This window comes from Rhopilema esculentum, chromosome 15 (genome assembly GCF_057945365.1).
Source record: "Rhopilema esculentum isolate cy_ngs chromosome 15, ASM5794536v1, whole genome shotgun sequence".
Lineage (NCBI taxonomy): Eukaryota > Metazoa > Cnidaria > Scyphozoa > Rhizostomeae > Rhizostomatidae > Rhopilema > Rhopilema esculentum.
Window position 1 is genome coordinate 2,393,625 of NC_142829.1, and position 22,209 is coordinate 2,415,833.

Sequence of the window (22,209 nt, forward strand, 5' to 3'; positions counted from 1 at the left end):
TCCATCAGCCTCTTTTTCAAATAAATTTTGCCGCGAAAAGTAGCAAATGCACACACGAAGGCCTAAAAAGGTTGTGTGAATTATTTAATAATTTCTGTATTGAGAAGGTAATTTGTACACAAGCTATCGCAATGCCTAAAAGAAAGGTAAATTGTTCTGATCGCTGATATTTTTCGATTTTACACCTCTAGTGTTGGAAATGAAAGGTATCTGGATGGTTGATGTCCACGAATCATCACAGTGCAAGAACAGACTCGTGTTCACTTTCGATATCTTAGCAAGGGGTTCTTCACTAATTTTAAGTTAGATGGATAAGTTGATCAGCGTATATAAAAGTCCACTTTTTCTCAAGTTTCATAAATATTTATTGTTTGGTGCTCCACGAAAAGCGCCAAAAGGTTACATTTATGGGGAGAGTAACAGCATTGCTTTTGTCTTTTTCGTCCGCAATAAACTGTTCCCAGAAAGGTTTTCCTGTAATTCGAGGCTCTTCTATCGTTGTTACCAGCAAACAAGTCAAGAAGGGAATGAAGTATCTCCGAAGAAGAAAAGTCAAGAAGGGGTAATGTAATGTTTCTTAAATATATTCACAACTAAGGAACTGCTTTTGACCTTGTTTTGTTTTTTGGCATTATGAATGAAGAAAAAATAATTTTATTCGCAGATGTCGTCGATTATGCATCTTGCTGTCTGCAGAACTTTGTCAAAAATGGACCTCAGATTTGAAATTTGTAATGAGAACTTCATATCATTAGGACTGTTTAGTCACAAGTTACTACATTTTAAAGATTTGACTGGAATTTACTGCTGCAGTGAAAGTTTGGAATAGCTTCTATTTTAATATGAAATTGTTTGTTCCAGAAACCAGAGGAAAAGCAGACTGCCAACAAGACTTCTGATGTAAAACTTGATGAACTGAACACCAAGACAAATGATGGAAGGTTATAAACAATTCAATTCTTTTATTATCAAACAACAGGACGCCAAAAAAATATGACTAGAAATGATCGATTTCTTTTAATTTATCAACTAAACATCCTTTTTGAAAAAATTATGTTAAGAACATACATAATTTTTATTTACATGCCACAACATTTCAATCTAATATACTTACAAATTTTTATAAATCTTTTAGGTCATACAATGTGAAAATTGTTTCTTGGAATTGTGCAGGGTTGAGAGCTATGGTCAAGGTAACTGTTCAGTGTGATCAGAATTTAAAACTGTCCTAATTTTAAATTGTTTAATAAAATAAATCTGAAATTGTTAATCAGGACAAACCTAGCCATGTTATACACAGGTTTTATGCTTGTACAGTGTGACTAAATTCAATGTTTCTTAAACTCTGGAAATTTCACATATATTCCTTTTAACGAAAATATTAACAAAAATTACTGTTAACTGGTCTGCCATAAAGTGCTTGATGCTGTATAGGCAGAGTAGTACATGCAATTAGTGTACAGAAATGGACATATTATGTACTTATTGTTAACATTATTGTGAACATTAGGCAACCTTTCACACTGGAAAAGTTACCTAATGATCTGATGATGTGTTGAGTACAAAACTTGGAGTAGCAGTTTAGGACTGTCCAGTTCTATACACCAAAATTGTATCTCTTTTACCATATAATAGTTATTTAAATAAGTAAAGTTATATCATACAATGAGCTATTCTAACAATGGTTGGTTTTCATTACCTACAGAAAAATGGATTAGATTATTTGAAAAAGGAAGATGCAGACATAGTTTGTCTTCAGGAGACAAAATGCACTGAAAATGAATGTCCACCAGAGGTATTTCTTAAAAATTTCACAATTTTTTTAAATATATGTCAAACTATCATACTTTAATTTATCTCAAAAGAAATAATTTATATTTAGGTAACACAATGCTTTGCCTTTCCATACAGTTTAGCTGGGCATTTATAGAAAGCCATATTTTTTGCCTGAATATACAAATAAAGACATTATTATTTTGTCTTCTCAACTTTCTCTTTTTATTTCCATGTTAACTTTCACTTTTTAATCAATAGGTTAATGCTTTAAAAGGTGGTGGTCTTTCATTTGCAAAAAAGTCAAACCTACAATACAATATGTACCTTTTACCTGCAGAGAAAAAGGGTTATAGTGGTACTGCGTGAGTATCACCAAGAAGGAATTTTTTTATTACTCCACATAACTCTACCATTAAACCTTATTTCAATTTATGTGTTTTCAAATAAGATAAACCATATGCTTTAATATAAATAAAGGAAACACCACAGTAGCTGTTGACTTTTTAAAGATAATGGAAATCAATGGGTATTCTGAATTATAAGTATCAGTAATCCCAAATCTTGATTTATCAGTTCAATTGAAACAATGACACACTGTATAGTAGTAAAGTGGCAATAGTGAGGTTAGAGTAGTGAGATGAGGCTACTCAAATCTTTGTGAAAGGTTCTATATTAATGCAAGTATTGTGCCACTCCCCTGATATGTTTTTCAGCAATTTCACTAATATAAAGAATTTTTTTGTCTTAAGGCTTACATAAGGGCTCAGCCTAGGTGCTTTGTCCAATACCATGCTTCAAAGTCGGTCCATGTCATATTTAAAATCTTTTTGTGATCCTCTCAAAGATTAAATTATCCTCACTACCGTCATTATTGTGTTATTTGCTTACGAATGACTTATGCGTTCATAATTTAGAAGATTTATCAGCTGTTTAAAGCAATTCATTTGAATATCAAAATGTTTTTAAAGATTGTGGACAAAGAAAAAACCTTTGAAAGTCACCTATGGATTAGGTAATATATCAAATTCTTGTTATTCTTTTGCTGTTTTTAAATGTTAAATTTAGACAACAATGAGGTGAATATAATATGCGGAAGGGTTAACTTGAGACAGTTTTTACCACAAGAAATGAAGCAAACCAAAATTTCATTTTCATGTAAAAATAAAGACATGGCATACAAAAATTGGGATGAAACAATTGTTATTAAACAAATAATGTAGGGAAACGTTTAGATTAATGATATCAAAATGGAAAAGCTGATACACCTACAGGAAACAGGAATTGGATTAAAAGCAAAACAGAATTGTTAAAGTGCCACTGAACTGAAAAAATCAAAATTTTTTTTATTGATGTTCTAAGTCAAGTCGGTGCTCCTGAATCCGATGCTGAAGTTCGCTTTTCGGAATTGTGAAGTGTTTTGAAGCTACAACGCTTCAAAGTTGCGATTTTCAAGACTTTTTGTGCAAAAATTTGTGCGCGGTCTGTGAGGAATTTCAGGAATGTGTGACGCATTAACGTTTATAAGTCCCGGAAGTGATGCGGGCTTCAGTACTGAAGTCTGTATTTCGAGTGCGATAAAAAACCAAAAAAAAACGTGAAGTGGATAAAAATAGGGCGATACTTGTGCTCTAAATATCACTAGCTATCTAACTACAAGACATGTGCAAGGTATTTTCTTGTGAAAAATTCGAGCCCATACGAAAAAAGCAAACTTTTTGCGTGCAGTTTTTACCAAGACTTTATGCCGATCAATTACCTTTTGTGAATTATTGAGCGTGTTGAGTGAATAAAAGTGAGCAAACTGATCAAGGGAAAAAGTTGATCTATTATAGAACCACACAAATTGCACATTTTTCGGCGCTTTTCCCACTTTCCAACTTGCGTTGCCACTGTCAAAGCATCAGTATTGCCAGGGCCGTCAAGATGGGATAAGTTGCCCCAGAACCTCGTGGTCAGGGGACCTCAAAAAGTAATGAAGTTCATTTTAAATGGAATTGATTAAAAGTCCATAAGTAGCACAGTGGGATATTTTTAAACTTCTATTCATACCCCATCTTTTTGGCGTATCAAACTGCCTTTTACTACCAAATTCCATGCTGGTATCGCGATCTAATGGCTAAATTATGTCAATTACTGCTTAGAGGTTTGGAACCTAGTACCCCACTCTATAAATAGCACAAGGGGGATTTTTCAGGGTCAATTCATATCCTATCTTTTTCAGCGTATCAAACTGCCTATTACTACCACGTTCCATGCTGGTTTTGCGATCTAATGGCCAAATTATGTCAATTACTGCTTAGAGGTCTAGGACCTGGTACCCCACTCTATAAATAGCACAAAGGGATATTAGTCAGCGTCTATTCACACCCCATCTTTTTCAGCGTATCAAACTGCCTATCTCTATCAGGTTTCATGCTTGTGTCATGTTTTACACAATTTGTAACTTTTTATCTTCTTACAGCCCTCACTATGGCTGAATTGACTATATAAATCTGAATGCGTCACTCGCCCCAGCCTCTTTTTGCACGACCTACTCGCAAAAGAACCCCAGAAACCCCTATTTGTGGGCTCCAAATTAAAAAACTAAACTTTTTTTCGAAATCAGCGATGATTAGTCTACCAGAATCAACAATAAAAAAAATTTCATTTTTTTCAATTCAGTGGCACTTTAAGTATAATCATGGTCATTAGCAGTGATGACAAAGATTGTTGTTTTGGAGGAGCAAGAACCTTGCATTCACAGTTCCTAGACCTTTTTAAACAGAAAATATTTATTTATCTGATCTGCGCTTTTATTGAATCCATTTTTAGGTATTGACAAACATGACAAAGAGGGACGCTTAATCACAGCTGAATACGAGAAGTTTTATCTTGTTACCTCCTGTGAGTACATATCTATGCTTTGGATACTGAAGTGTTTGTTAATTGAAGTGTTATCTGTAAATTTATCTAGCAATGGCGGCAATTGGTGTACAACTCTGCCTATCTGGCATCAAGCACTTCATGACAGACTGGTCAGTGACATCAATTTTAATCACTGAGGAATGCAACATCCAAGCTTACAACTAACATTAATACTATACAGTTTTTAAAACCCTTTGCAAAGTCCAAGTGTAAAATGTCAAATCCATGTTTGTTCTGAATTTTACGAAGTTTTGTTTGTTGTGCGCTAGTATTAACTTCATCGTTAAAAGTAGTAGGGTCAGAATCATAGATCACAAAGAATTGTCACATCCAAAATCTTCTCAATAAGGATAATCCTCAGTGTTCTAAGTTTTACCATTGTCAGTGAATAATGGTGATTTCAAATTACAAAAGCCTTTGTGTAATGAATATACTTGCTGAATCTAAAAAACATTTGTCAATAAAAATAAAACTTTTTTCTTCTTCAGATGTTCCAAACTCAGGAAGAGGTCTTGTAAAGTAAGCAATTTATACTGTATTATAGCTTAAATATTTAAATCCATAAGTGTTAACTTAATTCAGCCCCCTGTAGTATCATTAGAAATATTAATTGTAGTCCTTTTATTAAAGATTCTGTTTGAAATGAAACTTTTCATGGGGCGATTATCTATCTAATATCACAGGAAAATTAATGTCAGAATTAATGTTTTCATGTTTTTAGTACCATTGAATAAAACCTGCTTTCATTGCTCATGCTTTTCTTAGTCACAATTGTTAACCAACAATTCTAGTTTGGAATATCGAATGGGATGGGAAAAAGACATGAAGACCTATCTGAAGAAACTTGAAGAGACAAAACCTGTTATATTTTGTGGTGATCTGAATGTTGCACATAATGAAATTGGTGAGGATAGTTATAAAAGTTATTTTAAGTTATCTATTGAATGATTTTTGCTAACATGTAAAGAGTTGGCATTCCCAAGGTTATAACAACAGAATTTAACATGTAGCACATTTTCAAAGAACTAGGAACTGCTGCTTCCTAAAAATATTTAAAAATACCACCTTTTGTTTTCTGTGCTGTGTGAAAGGGGACATTTCAGCCAAAGAATTATAACATCAACAATCATACATTTATTGAAAGCATCACTTCACATGTGATAGTTAAGTTAGGTTATTATTCTCTGTAAAAGGTCTGCATAGTGTTAACAATTATATGGATGAAATGTCCCCTTCAGAATTCTTTCTGGCTTCAGTTGAGATATAGATGGTGAAGACAATTGTCATTTTATGAGGTTTCTTGCCAGTATTAAAATGAATTTACGTTTTATAATTTTAACAAGCAAACAATAAGTTAGAACCGCATTTGCAATTCCAAAATAGCCATTTTGTGATATTATCACAAAGAACGTATTTGGCAATAACTTCACAATACCTAGGTTGATTTATTGTTTGTTTTCAACAATTAGTTTTGGAAAATGCTTGTGATTTCTCTTCAACATAGATATTGCAAACCCAAAAAGCAATGTCAAAAATCCTGGTTTTACAAAAGAAGAGAGGGAGAAGTTTACTGATTTGTTAGAGGCTGGGTTTGTTGACTCATACCGACATCTTAACCCAGACAAGACTGGGACATATACATTTTGGTCTTATATGGGGAATGCAAGAGACAAGAACATTGGATGGTGAGTAAACAAGTCAATTTGTTGAAGAATAGCATAGCTGATTCTCTACATTCTGTGTGAACAAAAACAGTAATATTGCTAGGTTTTTACTTAAATTCTACAACTTGACCAATCTTGCCTGCATTTAATATTGAAAGAAAGGAAATACATCTGTTCTTAAAAAGTTGGATCCTTTTCCTTTTTGTACTTCTTTTTCTCTTTTCTCTCATGAATAAACTAAGATCAATGGTATGTATTAAGTGGAATAACTGAAAATTTACCTGTTGGTACTGTAAAAGATTTTCAATTTCAATTTATTTTGCAATGTAGAAATAAATCTCTCTGTCTTCTTTCCAGGCGACTTGATTACTTTGTTTTGTCTAAGTCACTGCTTGGTGACCTTTGTGACTCCTCTACCAGATCCTCTGTTACTGGAAGTGACCATTGCCCAATTGTACTTCTCATGGCATTGTAACCAGTCAAAGTACACAGTACAGAAATGACAGCATAGATGCAAACCCAAAAAGATTTTTAAATATATCATCAAATGTTCTTTTCATAACCTTTTAGGCACTGTTAGAATTCTACATGATTTGAGCAAAAAAGCCTCATAAATACATGTCCACCATACGATATTATTCCTGAAAACACCCTTTTCAGAAGCCATCAAATTTGCTCAATATAATTAATTTTTGATAATCAGGGAAAATTGCAGACCTTAAATCAGCTTTGTACAAAATTAATTTCTTGTCTTATATCCAGGTCTTATTCCACAAAGGTGGTGAAAACAAAAAGTTGAGCCATGAGAGAACAAATTCAATTTCTAGAATACTGATTTTTCAACAGACTGTGCAATATGGTAGTTAAAGTCCTATGTCACATAAATTTTAGCCCACCCTATTTCCCTTTTGTAGTCTCTACATTTTGGCAACAGGCCAAAACTGAAGTTTCTGAAAATACTCTAAACTTTAGCTTCTATGAAAAAAGCAATAAAAAATCTACAAGAAAGAAGTAGGTATAAAGACTTCATTGTAATTTAGTTTTTTGATGTTTTGTTAGGTCAAGAATTTAAAAGATTTCATAATCGTCTTTTTAATTAGGAAAACGAAAAAAAGGTACTACAATGTTGTTGGTATTTTGATTCTAATACCTCTAATCAACTTACTTTTACAATTGTTTTCTGAAGTTTCTTTTCATCTGCATCTGTTAGTGCATTGATACATTGTTCTAGTTTCACAACTTCATAATCTGGAGGCCTAGAGCAGATATTAGAAGATATAATAGAAATATATTTAAGATTTGAACTTTAAATTAAAGTAAAAAGGGCCAAAGTCTTCAGTGTAAAAAGTGTTATATTCATATGATAAAAACAGGCAAGGTTTACTGAAGTTAGGTTATCAAACTCTCTGGCTCATCTGTTGCTTGAATAAACACATGATATGGGTCATTTGACAAACAAGCCCCATGAAGAGCCATGACAGAAACATACAACAAATTTTCATAAAGGGGAAAAGGAACCAATATGACAGACCTATTTGGTACAGGGCTGTCACCATCTATTGAGGTCAAGGGGGGGGGGTGCTCTGATCCCATTTGGAGACAAAGTTGGTGAACCATCCTTTATTTGCAGACAAATCTGAAAATTTGCCAATAATGCATCTCTAGATCGTAAAAAAATCCTTGCTTTCACAACAGGTTTTTTTTCCAGGGAGGTTGTCAACCCCCCTGGAAATATGTACTCTAACCATTACCCTCCAGTTCAGTCAATTACTTACTCATATCACAAGTCGTTGTCTTCATTAGTGTGAGTTACTCCAAAGTAGTGGACTTTCCTCTCCGTTACACACCCCACCCCCCTATATAGCAAAAGCTCTGATTTGTGATGATAAATTCAAATACATAAAAAGGATAATTGGTCGGCTACCTCAGAATCCCTTTCCGTAAATTTTCCATTATGTCTTCAAGAATATCTGACTAAAGTCAAGGTGTGAAATTGGATTCAAAATTGTCTCAGTGGTGCAAGTTTTCAAATAGTTCTTAAAATATGCAAAAGCTTTAAAAAGTAAAGAAAGAGTGCACATGTTATCTGATAGATTTACTGAATATTAAATTCTGACTCTTTTCAGTGAGGTAAAGACAAGTGAAGCTTTCAATATGATAAAACAAGGTAAAATAATAAACAATTGAGATCCAAAAATTAATAAACAAAACTAGATAAAGTAAGGGGATAGAAATTTGCAAACACATCATTCAGGGTGGTAGGATCCAGTGTGTGGAATGACCTAAAACAGTAAACTTTCATTGAAACATCCCAGTAAATGTCAAATGCATTGATATTCTACAATTTTGTGTAGACATTAGATAGATTTCCAGGAATGCTTATGAAATGTAACAGCATTTGAAGATAAGTATAGAAAACTTTACTATACCCTAATGAAGGCACTACACAATAGGTACTGTTATAAGCCATTTTGCTTCTATTTGGACTGTGTTATTCATGGTCTGGTAATAACAGCTCAGCAACCATATGTAATGAAAAATCGATCTGAATCAATAAATTATGATCAAGAATTCCTTTGGTGGTAAAAACTTGTGTTGAACAGGGTTATCATATTTGACAGCTCTTTACATCTTCTGATATTTATAATGAGCATGAAATGTAAGAGTGGTGAAGAAAGAGGATTTGTATAATAAATATTAAGATGTTGCCGCATTCATGTATCACAGCCTGAAACATAGAACTGTTGAAAAGGATACGTAAATATTTTCCTTGGGCACCTAATAAATAAACAATATGTTAGAGAGAGTTAATAGAATTGTATACTCATTTAATGTGGCACAATTGTTACATTAGGTCTTAGCTCAAGACAAGAAATTCAATTCCTTTATGGGTCCAAGACTTAAACCCAAGATTAATGACAATTTTTTATATCACAGTGAGTACAAGTATTAAGTTATAAAACACACAAAAATGGCTAATAACAATACAGATATGATAAATTGTGGTTTATGACATCCAGTTTTTACTACTGACATTGAATGTTTTCCTCAGTAATACATATTCCTAAAAGAATATCTGTGAATATCAAATACAGACGTTTAAGACATACCTAATCAAATTACTCCTCCCAAGTTTGTTAAAGGGAAATTTCGATAAACTGGAATGAATTACCATCATTTTTTGTTACAAAAATGTCATACAAATGTTCTCAACTTCGAAAGTTCTTTAAATTTCTTTGATTTCTTTAAACTTACTTTTTGACAGTGTCCAGGAATCTTCAAACAGAAAGTGCAATGAAGCGCACTTTAGAAAGAGAAGGTTTGAGTCAGGTGGATCAAGCTGAAAAATATTGATTCTGTGATTTAAATGGCAAACTGAATAGAAAGTGTTAGGAAGTTAGAAAAAAACTGTCAACTTTTAATAGACAGAAACAAAAGTGGCTCAAGCCATCTTTCAATCAAAACTGGCAAATCAAAAAATGTCTGAGTGGCATCGAGGCACATCTGTACCTTTCGATTGCCTATAATAGTAGTAAAGGATTGAGCTAAAGTCTACCTGAAGATCACATTGCATGGTCACCCAACGACCTCCAACAGCTAGTGATGATATTATGTCATGTTTATGTGGCTTCAGTGGAAGGTTATCTTCGAAGCTGATGAGGTCATCGTGTGTTTCTTCTAGGCTGTTTCCGTACATTTCGACTATGAATAAAAATTATCACTTTAGGGAAGAACTTCTTTCGAGGAATAAAGACAGAGCTTAAGAAAACAGATATTTCTTAAATGAACTATTGTAACATTTTTGGTACCATAATGTAAAAGGATAGGAACTACTTCAGCCTGTTAACCACGAAACGGTAAAGGCAAATGATATATGGATTCTTTGCGAACTTTTTGCTGTGAAAAGTGTGATTCCCGCGATGATCCTAAAACACGCAGCCGCAGTTGAAACCAATGGTAAAAACTTATCAAACTTCAAACATACAAGGATTCGTGCACAATTTAAGGAACCTCTCCAAAAATGAAATTTAGGCCTACTGTAAGTACAATTATTAAATTAAATCGTAGAGTGCGTATATTTCAAAAATTGAAATAAAACGTAGGAAACCTTAAATATCTCAGCAGCTTAGGTGAAACAGTTGTACTTCGACCTTCAAAACTTATCGTTAGTTTACTGGACTCTTGAATAATAGCATACGTGCAAGCTGCTCAAGCCAGTCCTTTGCTGGCCGACTCCCTTCAATATCACATAATACACTTTTTTAAGAAACAGTAAATTCATGATCAGGCTGACAGTTCTTAATTTTTTCGAAAATCTTAGGCTGGACTGTTCTTATTTTGTTCTTAAATTGATAGAGTGAAAGCAGTGCGATTGCTTGCTTTTTGGCTCCAGGGGACAACCTTTATTTGCCTACAAGTTTGAATATTCACAAAAATAGCACCCACACAGGGCTAAAACTCCTTATTTTTTAGATAAAACGTTGTTAAAAATTGCATTTTACAGTAGCTCATCCTCAGCTTGTTTTCAATTTGTTCTTAACTTTTGACCAATTTTGAGGCTCGTGTTCTTATAAAACTGTTCTTATAAAAAAGGGTGTATCTTTATGTCATGTTTCGATTACTTGGCAACAATGGGGAGGTTAACGGCAGTAGGAACAAAACTGTTGGCCCAGGACCTTTGTCTTCCTTCAAAAGTTGATCCCTCAAACTCGGATATTCATAAATTTTCGTCTACAGCTGTGGTTCGTTCTATAAACCTTGTAGAATTTACATCTGCAAAATTCTAAATACTGGAAACTAAATGATTTTAAGAAAGCGGACCAAAGATACTGATAGGGGAGGTAGGTTCTTGTTTATTCAGAAAACGAGTACTCAGGTTGTGTTACAAAATTTAAAATTAAAAAGCATATTTTCGGGATATAAATGAACCGAAAGAACTATTTTTAGTGACGTAAAAAGTCCACTAAGCTGCTCGATTTCACGAATTTTGCTGTTTTAATTCTTTTAAATCAGCTTTGCTTTTTTGCCATCTAGGCCTAGAAATCACGAACCCATTTGAGACCCAGTAAACATTCCAGCAAGCACAAACCCAAGTATTTGAATAAGTGACTTAACAACCATTTTCACCCCGATTCTTAACCCAAAAAGTAACCCAAGCATCCTCATTTCTAAATGCCATAGTACACCCCAGGGGGAAAGATGTTATATTCTGCTACCTCCATCATCAATGACGCAATCAATTCCCAGGCCTCCAGTTTCTTCCATGCAAATGTCCACAAACGTCAGTTTCTTTGATCTCATATCAACGATGACAGTACCAGATTCTAATATAAAGGGTTAAAAGGGGGGAATCAAAAGAAAAGGTTAATATACACAACCATTTTTATAGATAAAATGCAACTTTAATTTTTGGCTACTTTCTAGGACAATGGAATGAATAACATATGGAATAAACATCGAGTCCAGTGCCCTATTTTTATCATTAAGCAGAAAAATTCTAACATGAAAAGTAATATTGCTGTGACTTGAAAAGAAAAGCACTGAAGAAATGCAATGAAGAAATGCAAATAAGAAATGCAAATAAGAAATGCAATAAAGAAACGCAATGAAGAAATGAAGTGAGATATAAGTGATCAAGAGACTTCATAAGATGTAATATCATTTTAATTCAAAAGGTAATATGAATATCTTCCTCGACGGACTTAATAGGCGTTCAATTGTACAAATCGATACTGCAAGCAGGAAGGTGAATCAGTTTAAGCAAGGTGTATCAGAAAAGTAAACTTAAATTAATGCTACCATATATTCGTACAAAGCTGTGTGTAGAAAGAATCAACTCGCAGTAAAAATATTTTCAAGATATTTTTAATGTGAAAAAACTGTGATTTACTGAAAAAGGGGTTTTATTAATCGGAAAGGACTCCTTTTCTCTCTTGGGCCGAAATTTTATAAGAGGACCTAGCCATCGTTGATTGGTCAAAACAAAAACTAATCAAAGTTTTGTTTTCCTCTCGCATTACTTCCTTTTTACACCTGGATATAAAGTTCCGTTGACCTTTTGGGTAACATTTGAAGTTTGATACTGTTAGGAGTGTTCGACTTTAAAATGCAATGTTGAAACTTTGCATGACAATCGCAAATATTATTGTTAAATGGCTATACAGTAATTTGAAGTTTATGCATGTTATCGCTTTTATAATAAAATTGTATCGAAAATTCAGTGATAATAAAGCCATTCCTTTCTCAGATAAACTACAGCCATATTTGAATTTTAATGAGAGAAACGTTTTGTATCCGTTTTGTAAACGTTTTAACAAAACCTTGCTTGCGTGTCACCTTGATTCTTAGGTTACCGTGATTGAAATATAGATATAAAACTAGTATCTTTTGGTCATTAAAATGGCTAGAAAAAGAAACTCTTTTCAGATTTCTTTGATTTTCACGAGACGATTTCTGATGTATTTAAACGTTCACTAAACGTACTTGCGTAACTGAAATTATGTCAAGTAATACAATAAGTCCAACGATTCACAACTCACCATTTCCTTTCAGGTGCCTTCTCAAGAAGTTCAAGCCCTCGTCGTTCTTTTCTGTTACTATCACCTTTAATGAATAACACCATAGAGTGACATAGTGATGACGTCACAAAAATCTACTTTAGAACTTTTGGATTTTGAAAACGTAGCCTTAAAAGAAATAAACGCCTCTAAATGTGAAAAATCAGTTAGGGTTGTTACAAATTGCCAGAGATATAGACACAAAAGTATAGATTTTTTAACTATCAAACAAATGTAGTTTAGCCTATGTTTTAACACGTATCAGGGAAGTCAAAAACGGGAATCCATTAGCAAATTTCAAAATTCATTGGCAACATCTCAGGAAATAAGATTCAGCTGATTTTACATAGGTATTTCACCGTGATCGTTTTACTCTCCTGGTCAAACTTTATAAATTCTTGAAGATAAATTTCTGTGACGTCATCACTCTATTAGAGCTATTCGATGTACAACAACAACAACAACAGCAAAGTTTACAAAATGGCATAAAAAATTGGTCTGTTTTTTATGGAGAAAACGTCTACGCTTTCATATTTTCCTTATAACAAATAGCTTAAGATTTGATCTTATCAAAAGCAATCTTCCAGATTATTGGAAAATGGATAAACTACGGAAGGTGTAGCAAATGCTTTTAAATGTTAGTTTAGCCATATGGTTAAAATTCTTAGTTTTCTTATTCATTATTCCGAGGTCAAGCAATATCAGCCCCAAAACATGTTTCTGCATCTTTGTATGTTATGGCAATAAATCGGTGACATATTTCGAAAACAGAAAACCACCAACAACATTAACAAAGAAGATTGCATTCACAAAAGGTATTAGAAAACGGCTATTATTTTGCTGATTTCTAAAGAAAGCTAACATTTGAAAAAATTGGACACAGTTTTTAAAATCGTACTTAATAAATCAAAACATTTCGCCTTCCAATATGTTCCTTTTAATAATATTTTAGACAATAAGACTCGAAAATGTCAAAATACGTTTTCATCAAACGCAGTATCAACTGCAAATCAGCCAATTTTCATATTCAGTGGCTTTTCTTATAATGGCAATGCTCTCATTTGTTAACCTAAAGTTCTCATAGATGTTCCAAACAACTAAACATTAACTCTATCTCACCTTTGCACCAAAATTTCGTGCAAGATGAACAACAGACAAGCCAAAACCCTAAAATAAAGGAAAATGGGGTGAGAGAATGCAGCATCGTGACAGAGAGCTTTGGGCCCCTTCGCAAGTGATGAGATTTCGCCAGCCCCCACCTGTTCTTGAGTAACATAGCCACATATGAGCGTTACGTAGCAAGCGTTGTATGCTTTTTTCGGTGATTATTCAATGATGTGTAGATCATACCATTGTTATGCCACAAATAGAGGATTAATTTGTTGGTGGTAGCAAAATGTGCGGCCACAACAGTGTTAAATGAAAGAAATCATTATTAACTTTTAGTCCTTCATCGTATAAAATAAATTTTCAGGCAACATAAGTAATTTTACAGAGTTTCTTATCCTTCACATTGTTTCTTTCAATTCAGGGGGTATCGCAAGTTCTAAAGACTAATCCTCTAAAACACTGACGGTTGAGAAGTTAGTCAAATGAAATCGGATCTTTTTTATCATGGATCTACTTACTGAGAGCCTTCACTATAGATAAAAAATACATTTAAGTGTCACATTAAATGTGTCACATTTAAGCTAGTACGAAACTATTTACGGCATTGAGTATGTAGCAAAAAATTAAAAACGAGAAACCTTGGAAATAATTGGTTAGAATGAATGCAACAAAGCTATCAGTAATGTAGCCTAACATTGAAGAAGCTAACTAATTCCGTGATTCTCTTTTCTCTTGCATTTTTAATGGCGGTTCAGTAGTTTGAGCATATATCGCAAATGGCTGAGCGCATATTATAACAAATAGCAGATAAGTTCAATGACGACAAGATACAGTGTCTGTAAACTATCGCGTTGAGTGATCAGATTGCTTTAGCATGGTCTTTCTTGTGAACAGATTTATATGTAGGCATGTTGTGTTGGAAATGACCAGCTTTGTGCTGTCTTGCAGGGCCTAGGTACCGAAGCATTTGATGTCTACCTATAGAGTCTACTTATAGAATTAAAAAAGATGGATTATAAACACCACTATGTGAAGCAGATGAAATATTTTCTTATGAAAAAAATTGACATCTGTAGGCTTGATTACTTTATGGCTATTTTATAATTGCACTTAGCTGTTATTATTATATTACATATAGTCTTATTTTTATTTCGTTCTACTTTATTTTATTCTTATTATATCTTACTGTTACCATTCAAACTTAAAATTGTCATTATAAAACATGTCAATTTGGATACATGGCTCGATAGCTTGCCCAAAGTTCTTTCCATGTGTCCATCAGCCTAAAATTGTTTAATTCTCATTGCTAAATTATAAAATATTGCGGTTGACCATTCATTGTTATTTAGCCAAATTAACTTGGATATTGTATATTTAGTATAAGTATGTTAACCAGTATATTGTAATTAATCAATTTTATTTTGAGTTTGAGTTTTTGAGTTTGTTGACCGGTGCGAGTCACTACTTTCTGTTCTACGAATATAATCTTTTCTTGACACAATTTATTTACTCAAATATGATCGTTCTCGTTTTGCAAATTTCGTTTAAGAGAATATTAAATGCTTTGGCAATGGAGCTAGTAGCTAAGGTAAGTGAAATTGAGCCTATTTGTTGTTGATCTTTTACAGATGTCCTGCAATAATTCATTCAATTTATGCTATCGTTATCAACACGTTCTTCCTTCCAAACATACAAGGCTTCCCCTATCAATTTCACTTGTACCTTGTAACGATATGATACATTTTCAAAGCTATTCTGCTATGAATATTTAATTATCTACTTGCTTATTAAAAGAAGTCAGCTTCAACTTACGTCACATACCAAAACGGAGGAGGAGCTACAGCCTGTGTGACGCAGGCTACAATGTCAGATTCTTTCAAAAGCATAACTGCCTACATAATATTTTACCTTTGAGGAGCTTCTAAAAGATAAGGTATATAGCTAGGTATGCTTAGGCAACATATAGATCCCAATAGGTACTTACTGATGCACCATTACAAAGCAGTATCGTGTCGCCAAATGAAATTTTTGCCAAGTAGTGCAATGCTGTGTAAGCTTTAACTGCATCCTTCAGAACAGATACCACATCTTCGTCAGTAACGCTTACTGGCTTTGACACTGAAACGTAAAAGGAAAACAGCTTGAACACAACTCTGTAGCACAGTAGCGGAGGCAGGCACGTATAAACCACGCGAAAAGTTAAGGTAGGAACACTTTCTTCAATCTTCAATCGTTTACTCCTAAAGGCTTTACAACCAATCTGGAGCATTTACTCAAGGAGCATTAAAAAAAGGAAAATTAACTCAGAAGATTAATACCATTTCCACCCAGCGCTCCAGTTGGTTCATTTATGGAGACGTCAACTGGAGGACACCTTGACTTTATCAATTTTCAAATGAATGCTTCACAAAACACAGTCATCTTTTACTTAATGGTCTTCAAATACAGTCAAAGTGAGACGCCATAAAAAATCTACTTTTATGTTCATCAAATGAAATTTTATCAGTTTCGATTCCAGATGTTGTAGATTTTGATTTCACTAGGGGTTCCCTTGTAGCTAAATTCCATCATTTACATTTTGGTGTTAAAGTCAATGTTTCAATTCTTGTTTTAATGTGCTGCTTTTGATGCCTTTGGAAAGGATAGGGAAGTAGGAGTTCTGAAGTTTGGGTTCTTGCACGAAAGCCCTGGATTAAGACGAGTGTATTGAAATGCACAGAGTAGTGCATATTTTCTCTTTTTGGAATTCTCTTGCCACGAAGTTTCTTCGACCCCTCCCTTCCCTTTTGCATAAAGTAAAGTATATTTCTTCGAATCCGTGATGTTGCTATTAGCCTCTTAGTGGTGGGGTTCAATAACATAGCAGGAGACTTTCTGCAGCTTTTCTTCCTTGACTTGGCTGCTTCTCTTCCCCTTACATACTTTATATATCTAAGGTGGGACTGGTGCATCGGCTCTCTGGTGGAAGAAGAAAACCTTTCTTGTCCAATTCCTGCCCAGAATTTTAAGTTCCTTCATAACTTGAATCCCTCAAGTTATATTTTAAGTTTAAGGGTTTTCTGTGGATTGGGTGGAGGGACTTGTGCAGATGCACCAACGGCCAATCGTCGTCTCCTATGAGTAGGAAATAGCCTCAAATCCTGCTTTGATGAGGAATGTGGCAAAGTTTTCTAAGGGAGCTATTTTACATAAATTCAAAGACTTCTTTCGTTGATATTTCTTCGCAGAGTAATAATCTAAAGAATTCTTAACTTATGACCACTTAACCTGAACAAGCATATAACTGGTTTGCATATTAAGAGGGAACATATATGATGGTCTTTTAGGTTCTGTGAATCAAATCAGAAAATTTCAAAAATAGGTTTTTCGATGGGCTCACTTTGGAAAATCTATTGACAACACCTACAATATTAACCTGCTAAATGTCAATCAAACAGCAAAGACAATGATGTAGTGCTGCTCATAAAAGGGCACTAGCTTTGCTGCATAAATATCATGAAGTCCTTATCATTCAAACTCTATCATATGGCTCATTGTTAGCAATGAGACTTTAAGAGACTGAAAAACCAAATTTAGACATATTAATCACATGCAAAATTGAAAGAAATCATAGCAGGGCTGGCACACATAGAACTTTTTTAAGGGAAACAAACTTCATGTCTAAATGGTAACTGAGCACAAATAATTACAAAACTACAAACAAATGGAAAGACAATTTCATATACAAGCAAGAACATCTTACCAACATCAAACTGGGAAAGCACACAGACTTTGGCACATCCAGATGAATTAACATCAGGGGGAACAATTCCTTAAGAACAAATTGCTATTTAAAGATAAATTGCAGATGAATACTTAGTTTTCAAAAGAAGAATAATATAGTTCATATGTTAAGAAAAGCTTTTAAATATAGTTGAATTATTTTCAATTTTTTAGACTGAATGCTCTCTTACCAAAATCAAAATTTAAGCACCAATGCTACTTTTAACTGAAGAGTAGAAAACATTTAAACTTTCTGGCATGATGGATATCAAAAAAAAACTTTATCAAATGGATCAGCTGAGTTTTTCAAATCCCCTTCAAAACTTTTGGAAGATGGCTTGGGGAGTCAGTTTTGAAAAATCAGTTTAGATTTTGCCAGTATTACAAAAAGAGAAAATACCAGCACAAATTCAACTCCTCAAGAGAATTGCACCTCCCCAAAAGATCAGTCATCCAAATTTCTTCCAGTGCTGCAATTTTTCAATGCTTTTTACTTGAAAACTATGATTTTAATACATCATAATTCAAAATTTACCAAAAAGTAGGAACTCAAATTGCTCATGGTACCAACTGACATTTAAATTTATTACTAAGACTGGATTTGTTGCCTTCTCATATTACTGGAAACCTGAACTGCACAAAAATAATAAAGGAAATAGAAACATGTGTATGACGGACATGAACCTAAAATTTTGAACACACTGTAAGTTGAAGACAACAAAAGTTAAAAGTAAAATAATCTTAGGAAAGCTACAACATTTTTTGTGACAAACCTACAACTTCATCACCAACTTTAAACCTTGAGACTGATTTGCCAACTAAAATGTAAAGAAGGATTTCTGAGGTTGTGAAACTTGACATTGAAAAACAAAATTCAATATGCAATAGTTTTCAACACCAAGCCAGACAGAATAGAAAATAGAACGCAACACACAAAATCTAACACAAAGCCTTTTTCAAAAAATACTATCTAATCAACAAAAGAATATTGATTTACTAAAAGAGCACTGAAAAATTTACTAGCACTGAATGAGCACTGAGCACTCAAGAGCACTGAATGATAAAAAAATGGAATGTCATTTGGTTATATAGTTGAAAAATTGATATTTTAGCATGCTGTGCAGCCATTCATGATGAAACTTTATTAAAACATTGAAATATTGTATCAATACTTGAAAAATAGACTTGAAAATAAAAGCAGGGAAAGAAAATTATGCTTATTTAATATAGAAGAAATTTTAATAGAAAACTTGGCAAATACCCTCAATAATTTTGCCAGATATGTCACTTCCAACAGGAAACATTCCAGCGCTTGGATCTTTTTGTTGATTCAATAACTATTCATAAATCAGAAGGCACATTATTATAAGCTAAAACCTGCAGCTGCTAGATATTTTGCATTCAAATAGATTCCAGCACACTTGTGTGTTACCTGATTTAAGATTTGGTAAAAACAACACCTCTCAGTGATTATTGATTCATTTCAATACTAAGTACATTATGGCACAAAAAGGTGATAGCAATTCTTGTTATATTTCATTCAAAATGAAAGCAACTATAAACCATTTCAAGATTTCTAAGATCTATGTATCATTAATGGAAATCAAACAGATGCTAAAGTGCATTCAACCTTTTGGAGCTAATATTTGCCATAGCCAATTGAAATAAATTCCCTAGCATTTTAAAATCAAGACTGATGTTCAGGTTGAAATATCTTACTTGGTTATCATTTCTGCAAAGACAACAAGCATGGACTTGAATGGCTATATTGTCTTCTTCTAGAGCAGGGCATTGGAACTGCAAAATATATAGAATGTATCATTCATAAACCTGGTAATAAAGAAAAAACAAATACTCATCCAGTAAAGCAATCGGTGAAACATATGCAGCAATCACACAGGCATAAAGCTTTTGGTTAAAAACAATCTCAAATCACTGAACTGAGATTTCATCATAATTAGATTTGAACCTAGGGCATATTCTGTGTTAAACTTACAATGGAAGTCTAAATCTTTCAGTCTAGAATAACAAACACCTTTTTTCCTAGCACAAGACCATGGTACGCTTTCTACAGCCCTGATTTGACAATGGATGAAATTATTATTTTATTGGGTTAATTGATATGGAAACCAAATCCACTCACATCATTCACAAGTTCATATTTTTCAGACACTTTGCCTTCATTGCTTGATTTCTTCAACACCAAGGCTGTTGTAGTTATTGATGTCATATCAGTTCATCTGGAAAGTAACAACTCTGTAAAAATGTTGATTACCTTCTACATGTGCTGTTACTAACAACTAGTAAACCCAGTACCCTACAGTGCAAATTTCTGAGATGCCAAGTATATGGCTGCAGAGCTACACCATAGAAAACACCAATGCTAACACATAAACAGAAATAGATCCATAAATGGCATGCATCGTTTTTTGCTGAGGTCTCAGGTGATTTATGAAGTTCTTCTTTTGTTTAAGTCAGAATTTGTTGCTTTGATGCACTTGTTGCTAACAACCTATACAGCTAGATTTCAAAAGATATTTATAGCTTTGCATCAATGCACTGGAATTTGTTTTATTCGCTTAAAGGCAGTCAGTCCCCTCAATGATTGGCAAATATGATTGATAGCTTATCCCACCTTAACAGATTAAGCTGCTCGTTTTGCCTGGCCTAGCTGCAGGAGTGAACAACATTTGAAACTGCGAGAAAAAAGTTTTTCAGAAGTGGCAAAAAGACTGTAATTACTGGAATTGAATTATGATAATGGAAGCATTTCTTTTCCTTGTGGAATCAAAGTTGTCTCTGATTGCTTTAAATAGTTAATTATCGATCAAGCTCAATGGGGCGTCAATTTCACTGTGTGAAAATAAGGTTGAGCACAATAGACGACTGAGACTGCATTTAATAAAGCCTGATTTACACGAGACGAATTTTTTCGTGCGAAGCGAATTTTTCGCCGCGAATGCGCGAAAAATATGCGCAGAAGTGGAGATTAGAAAATTCGCAGCGAATTCGCAGCGAATAATTCGCTGCGAAAAAGTAGAAACCATTCCTACTTTTTCGCTGCGAATTTTTTCGCCATGTAAAATAAACCAATCAGAACAGCAATTGAAGACATCTGACACGAACCCAAAGGAAGGGCTAGGCCGAATGGTGCTACGCAATGTAAACATATCTAAATCAAAAGTATGCAAAACGACAGAAAACTACGCAATGGTTCAAACAACAACATGGGTGAAGAATGAGTAACCTATGACTAGGCCTAAACAATGCTGGGAAAATCCTGCACCTATAACATAAACAATGGAATGGGACGTTTCGAGCAACAGGCGTCTTTGGTGCAATAAACGATAAAAGCTCCTCATATGTAGGTGGCGACATTCGAAAGTAATTATTCCTGACAATGTAAGCATAAGTCACTTACCAAAAGATGAAACTCCCCCTTCTGCAGACGTTCTGAATAAACTTTCCGAACCAAGTACCCATTTATTTGCTTTTTTGCTCGCTTTTTTTCAATAACAACAATCTTTGAACAGACGCCATTTTCTTTGGCATTATTCGCGGCGAATTCGCAAAAGAAATTCTGCCAGTGGAAATTAAACTTCGAATTCGCAGCGAATTCGCAGGAGAAAAATTCGTGGCGAAAAATTCGCTTCGCGCGAAAAATTCGTCTCGTGTAAATCAGGCTTAACAGAAGCAAAAGCAACTCATCTACACGGAAGCTGCACATATATTTTGGTACTATTTATCACATTCGCGCACAATTTGTATCAGAATTTGTGTTTGCCATGCAAAACACAGATAAAACACAGTCTGGAGGATTCAGGATGGTGCAGTTGGTATTGGATTGGCAAAAGTCAGTTGATGTTCTAGTACTAGCGGTTTTGTTAATCTATTCACCACAAGCTGTTCAATCATTTATCATTCAGAACTACATAGATCACATCCACAAGATAAAAAAATGTTCTTCTCTTTTCTGTGTTTTGACCACAAGATAGAAACATTAAAACAGCTGCTCGTATCTTGTATCAAAACTTCAAGGATAACTCGTAGATGATTAAGATGTAAGTTGGAGAAATTAAGACACAACACAATATTTTACTGAAAAACAACATTGGGACAATTAAAGAAACCTCTGATCTAAATAATAATGCTTTGAAATGTACAAACAATAATGATGGCAAAGACTGGTTCTTGCAAAAACATTTCAAAAACTGTAGCAAGAAGTGAAAACTATCAGATCTATGGTAGTAAAACGGGGCTGATGGTAGTAAAATTGGGTAACAGAGGAACCCAATAGACGTTTTTTTACCTCAAAGACTCTACAGCATCAACCATTGAAGCTTCCTGTTTTTGCTAGGACTGTTTGCCTCGTTTCAGCTTGTGCCTCTTTTTGAATTCTCATTCCTGCAGAGCAAGCAAATCAAGAATTTGATTTG

General features: G+C 33.9%; 2 protein-coding genes across 4 annotated transcripts; one reads left to right on the forward strand and one right to left on the reverse strand.

Annotated features, from left to right (window-relative positions):
• The first annotated feature begins 1 nt into the window (after nucleotide 1).
• Nucleotides 2-7,521, forward strand: LOC135685431 (uncharacterized). 2 transcript variants are annotated; one of them, XM_065201370.2, is made up of 12 exons: nucleotides 2-146; nucleotides 509-562; nucleotides 862-941; nucleotides 1,136-1,193; nucleotides 1,706-1,795; nucleotides 2,035-2,138; nucleotides 2,745-2,788; nucleotides 4,588-4,659; nucleotides 5,169-5,199; nucleotides 5,472-5,584; nucleotides 6,185-6,365; nucleotides 6,702-7,521. In XM_065201370.2, exons 1-12 carry the CDS (start codon nucleotides 132-134, stop codon nucleotides 6,817-6,819), a joined length of 960 nt encoding a protein of 319 aa, XP_065057442.2. In that variant the 5' UTR covers nucleotides 2-131; the 3' UTR covers nucleotides 6,820-7,521. The 2 variants fall into 2 exon arrangements, with proteins under 2 accessions (XP_065057442.2, XP_065057441.2); XM_065201369.2 differs by lacking the exon at nucleotides 2-146 and having other exon boundaries at nucleotides 308-562.
• On the reverse strand, nucleotides 7,471-22,195 carry LOC135685432 (ferry endosomal RAB5 effector complex subunit 4). Of its 2 annotated transcripts, none has more exons than XM_065201371.2 (15): nucleotides 22,083-22,195; nucleotides 19,917-20,013; nucleotides 19,493-19,570; nucleotides 19,035-19,110; nucleotides 18,547-18,591; nucleotides 17,754-17,822; nucleotides 15,996-16,129; nucleotides 14,021-14,068; nucleotides 12,884-12,947; nucleotides 11,561-11,668; nucleotides 9,901-10,046; nucleotides 9,600-9,684; nucleotides 9,102-9,122; nucleotides 8,269-8,314; nucleotides 7,471-7,600 (listed from the first exon to the last, which is right to left on the reverse strand). In XM_065201371.2, the coding sequence occupies exons 2-15, from the start codon at nucleotides 20,001-20,003 to the stop codon at nucleotides 7,501-7,503; spliced, it is 1,107 nt and encodes a 368-aa protein (XP_065057443.2). In that variant the 5' UTR covers nucleotides 20,004-20,013; nucleotides 22,083-22,195; the 3' UTR covers nucleotides 7,471-7,500. The 2 variants fall into 2 exon arrangements, with proteins under 2 accessions (XP_065057443.2, XP_088968879.1); XM_089112753.1 differs by lacking the exon at nucleotides 22,083-22,195 and adding an exon at nucleotides 20,409-20,442.
• Nucleotides 22,196-22,209: the final 14 nt, after the last annotated feature.